Below are 4,366 nucleotides of genomic sequence, written 5' to 3'. Positions count from 1 at the left end.
ACCCCCCATTTCCGGCTCCTCCCCGAGTTTTGGGACACCCTGTATATTCAGACCTGTATCGTCTACTAAAAATCGGCATGGACTTTTCAGACAGCCCAATATTTCATACAGCTTGTTTTATTCTGTATCAGAAACCACCTAACAGATGAACACCGCGCCGTAAACACCGCGATGCTAGTTATTCACACTAGCGCATAGACGTACCAATATTCCAATAGGAACCCACGAATGTTCTCCGATCCCAAGCAATACATCTCGCATTACAGACAGGGGATGAAGATCCAGTTACGAAGGCGACAGACCAGTTTCTTATCAGAAGAGCACAGAAGCTGCTGTTCGGTAGAAACGCACAAATGTTCTCTAATTCTAAGGAATAGATCCCGCATTACAAATAGGACGTATCGAAAGCCATTACGATAACGTAACATTCGTGTGCTATTAGAATACGACGTAATGCAACGTTTCGCGTGCATTTATGACGTATACAAATGTAAAATATTCACGTTGAACGTATGCAGAATATACGCAGTTATGCGGAACGAAATATTATTATTATCATAATTTGTGAAATATACTCTGCATACCTTTTGCGTGCGTGTACAATATTAGAGTGCAGCGTAAATGCATGACATTCAATTTAGAAATGCAATCTGAACTCTAGTATCTCCGAACGACCAAAGGACCGATAGATTTACCGAATTTATCTGTTGAAAAGATTGTAAGGTGAATTTGTAAATATTCATCCAGGTAATAATTGGACCAAGTGGAAGCTTATCAAGGGTGGGACAGCGGAGTGACAGGGGCACGCGTATTTATTAGCGATTAACTTTGACCATCGCTTATTAATCTCTGGTGGGAATCGTAAACTATCAAAGCTATCGTAAGCTATCGAATTTGACGTAGTCGTTACGTATCAACACGACAGTCGCGTGCCTCGATAAATCCTTAAGGCTAGGCGTGGGATATATCACGTATGCTCTCATGTACGCCCATAGCTTTAACCATCTCGACTAAACTGTCATCCGACCGCAAGTCGAAAGTCGAAGCCTCACCAGTTGGCAATCATTCCTTTCAATGGGATCATTGTATCGGTATCGGATGAAATAGAGTAGTGCTTGTAGAATTTAAATAAAGCTTTCTCCTTTTTTACTCTCAGTGGGCTTTTATTAACGATGTTCCCTGTGTGATTTCTATTTCGATAAAAAGGAATGCGTTTACATTTTTTAGCCGCGGGACGCTTTTGTGATCGGTCCCCACATTTCTCCGAGTAGAAAAAACGGGAGAAGGCTCTTTCAGCGAAAGAAGTAACAGAAATGTTTAGAAGCCTGATTTTCCAAATTGAAAATCTATTGATGTATTATTTGAACAATTTTCACAGCTGACGTTTATTATTTAATTTTTGTTTAGGAGGACGTTATGCAATTGTAAGATGCATACAGGCAAATATTGAAACAAACCAATTGCAAGTATACAATTCGGAACTTAGTTTATTTAACGGTTAACCCACTATCATCTGCATACGTACACTTTGCGTTATCGGTACGTGCTGTGTACGACACAGAGGGTACGAGTACTTACGGGACTGTATACAGAGTGTTTCAGAATTAGTGTAAGAACCGGAAATGGAGCTGAGACGATTCCGAACCAGGACTTCCTTCGCAAAAATTCCGGACGGTGCTTCGTTTTTGAACTATTAAAGGAACTCCTGGTCTAGAATCGTCTCAGCTACCCTCTCATTTCCGGTTCTCACACCAATTCTAGGACACCCTGTACAAATATTGGCTTGTCCGGAAAGTTCATGCCGATTTTTGATAGCTGGTGCAGGTCTGAATATGTCGAAATGACTGAAAACAAATAAAACATATACGTACATCCCTTAAAAGGTGGAAAGGTTGCGGAACAAAATGGTACCTATGCAATTCAATAAATTCGTATTACAATTCAACCGTGCCTTTGAAATTTTTTCAAAAATTGCCACGAACTTTCTGGACAACCTAACAGATATCCATCTCGCGTGCATCGCATGAAAATCCCCGGCAGCTTTTGATTGTTTCGTTCCACCCTGGCGTACACGTCTCGGTCCCATCGCTAGACAGGGCCCAAACAGCTCTGCGTTACGGAGTACCCTCGACTCGCCGTTCTCGTCGTCCTCGACAGAGTGGGGGGAATCCTGGTGTCGGGAGCGGAGACACGAGGCATACCCGGAGCGAACGGGGCCCCCGATTCTTTTTCGCTCAGTCGCACCGTGCACGTGTGTCGCGAGCCGACGACCGAGCAAGCCCCCGTCTTCGTCAGCGGTCTCTCGAGTTCTCCTTCTTCTCTTCGCGAAAAAAGATATTCCGCGTGTTCGTTTTCAACCTTGCCAACCGCCTCCGCGACCGTTCATCCGCCGCCCTGCCACGCCGTTCGCGTCCAGTCGACGTCGTTCCGCGCGAACGGACAGGATGCGTTCACGCGGTCCTTGCTGAGCCGGACGTGCAACGCGAAGTTCTGTGCTCGGTGTCTTAGCTACCTAAAGGAAAGAAATGCACGGGCTGGTGGTGTTATCGCGACGATGATGGGACGAGGAGGAGACCTGCCGCGGCTGTGCACCTTCGCCTGGTTACTCTGGTGTGTCTTGCCTGCTGGGACCGGTACGCTCTCTGACTCCTTACCTACGCGCTGCTCGACCGTAGACGCTGCTCGCCTAGGCGCTGCATTGTCCGCGAAAGTGTAACGAGAGTGAAAATATGGGACGACCGCGTTCCGTCGCGCGACTTTGGTTTCCCTTCGGTGTCCTCTTCTCCGAGCTCCTCGACTCCGAAAGTATAACCGAGGATTACCGAGAGAACGCTCCTGGACGTGGGAATCCAGATTCAGATAACGGAACTCGAACCGGTGGCAAACGTTGCTTCCATAGAAACGGTTCGATTCTGGAATGTTTCGACCCTCTTTAGAGATGTGATATCCTCGATGCTGTGTAAGGCATAATAAAAGAGAAAATAGAAAGCGCTCGCAAGAATAGCCCGTGACACGCGCGATGTTTACGCAGGATCGAGAACGTGTTGTTATCAAAGAGATTTAAGTACCGATCGAAACGTTCGGAAAATTGAAAAGAGTCCCCGTTTCGCGAGTATTACGCTCGCTGATTCGTCGCGATAACGAGCTGTAGTTACCAAGGATAGTTCGCTACATGTCATATTCCAGCTATGAAAGGTGCGATTTGATTTCTGAAGAAGACCTTCACCGTAAGCCGAGATGTCGAAATGTATACATCTATGTTCAGAGTTTCGCTCTCACAACCGCCGTAGCATTTTTCATTATTCCTCGACTATGTAAATTTAAATACTACGTTTCCCGAGCGCGATAATCCTTACCAGACTTTTTCGGTGATCACAAGTTCTTGAAAAGGACGTTTCGCTATAAGTCGGAATTTCGCGTCGCGTAAACCAACGACCGATAGCACGCCGCGTCGTAAAAAGCGAAATTTATGTGCGAAAAGACTGATTTCTCTCGTTAAATATCACTCGGAGGCACTCTTTACAGTCTCTCTTTCACGGACGTCACTTGGCGCCACGGTGTGCCCAATTTTCATAAACTTGTATCATACATCTTTGCTTCATGTGATCCAACTTACACACGAATTCAAAATTGTCAAGTAGCCCTTCTTATTCGAGTTCTGTCTCTACTTATAATTAGTTAACTCGAGGACATTATAATTCGAGGAAAAGAACGTTCAACATTCGGATAAAGATAAACGGTATCTCCTAATGCAATCATGTACGTCGACTTCTATTTTTCTGCGAATCTTCGATTGAAACGAGACCTCCTTCGTGGTCCACCATAAAAAAAAAATCAACGTTCTGGATCCGTGTGGTAAATGTGCGTCGATTCAGGTGAACACACGTTAAACATGCATTGTTAAACTTTTTCTTATCCGAAAGTTACAGCCAGTCTTTGTTTCGCCGAAATACATACACGAAAATCGAAGAACTTTGTGATCCTTTCTGGTCTCATCCTGAAATACTAGAAAAACGTTTCCGGTTGCTCCCACAATTCTTGAAGTAACATTTTAAACTCTCCTTTGTCGTCTCTGCTAGAAAATAACCCGTTGACACGCTCTATTTTTCCATCATTTAACAACATTATCTTCGTTAACGGACTTTCAAGAAAATAAAATTCATCGAGTTCGTCCATCTTTGCTGGACGGCGGAAACGTACTGACTGAAAGAATAGACGCAGGTCGCACGAAAAAATCAAACTTGTTTGAATCCTCAACTAGTTCTGACGCCGTCGCGAATGTTCTGACATGTTTATCGTTGCTAGTGCGAACACTCTCATTGCAAAATAGGCGTTTGTTTGTTCGGACGAATTCGTCAGAAATCGT

General features: G+C 44.5%; 1 protein-coding gene across 4 annotated transcripts in view; it reads left to right on the top strand.

The window, feature by feature from the left end:
* Positions 1-4,366, top strand: part of LOC128881221 (dual oxidase) — a 23,072-nt gene that overhangs the window by 2,597 nt on the left and 16,109 nt on the right. For 3 of the 4 annotated variants that reach the window (XM_054132025.1, XM_054132024.1, XM_054132023.1), the window contains one exon: positions 132-2,633. The exons of the other annotated variant lie outside the window; for it this stretch is intronic. In XM_054132025.1, the coding sequence (XP_053988000.1) occupies positions 2,555-2,633 (79 nt within the window). In that variant the 5' untranslated portion in view covers positions 132-2,554. The remainder of the gene's footprint in view (positions 1-131; positions 2,634-4,366) is intronic. 4 annotated transcript variants of the gene reach the window in all.

Source organism: Hylaeus volcanicus, chromosome 8 (assembly GCF_026283585.1).
Source record: "Hylaeus volcanicus isolate JK05 chromosome 8, UHH_iyHylVolc1.0_haploid, whole genome shotgun sequence".
Lineage (NCBI taxonomy): Eukaryota > Metazoa > Arthropoda > Insecta > Hymenoptera > Colletidae > Hylaeus > Hylaeus volcanicus.
The sequence above is the reverse complement of the archived record's forward strand: the minus strand, read 5'-3'. Positions and strand labels throughout refer to the sequence as shown.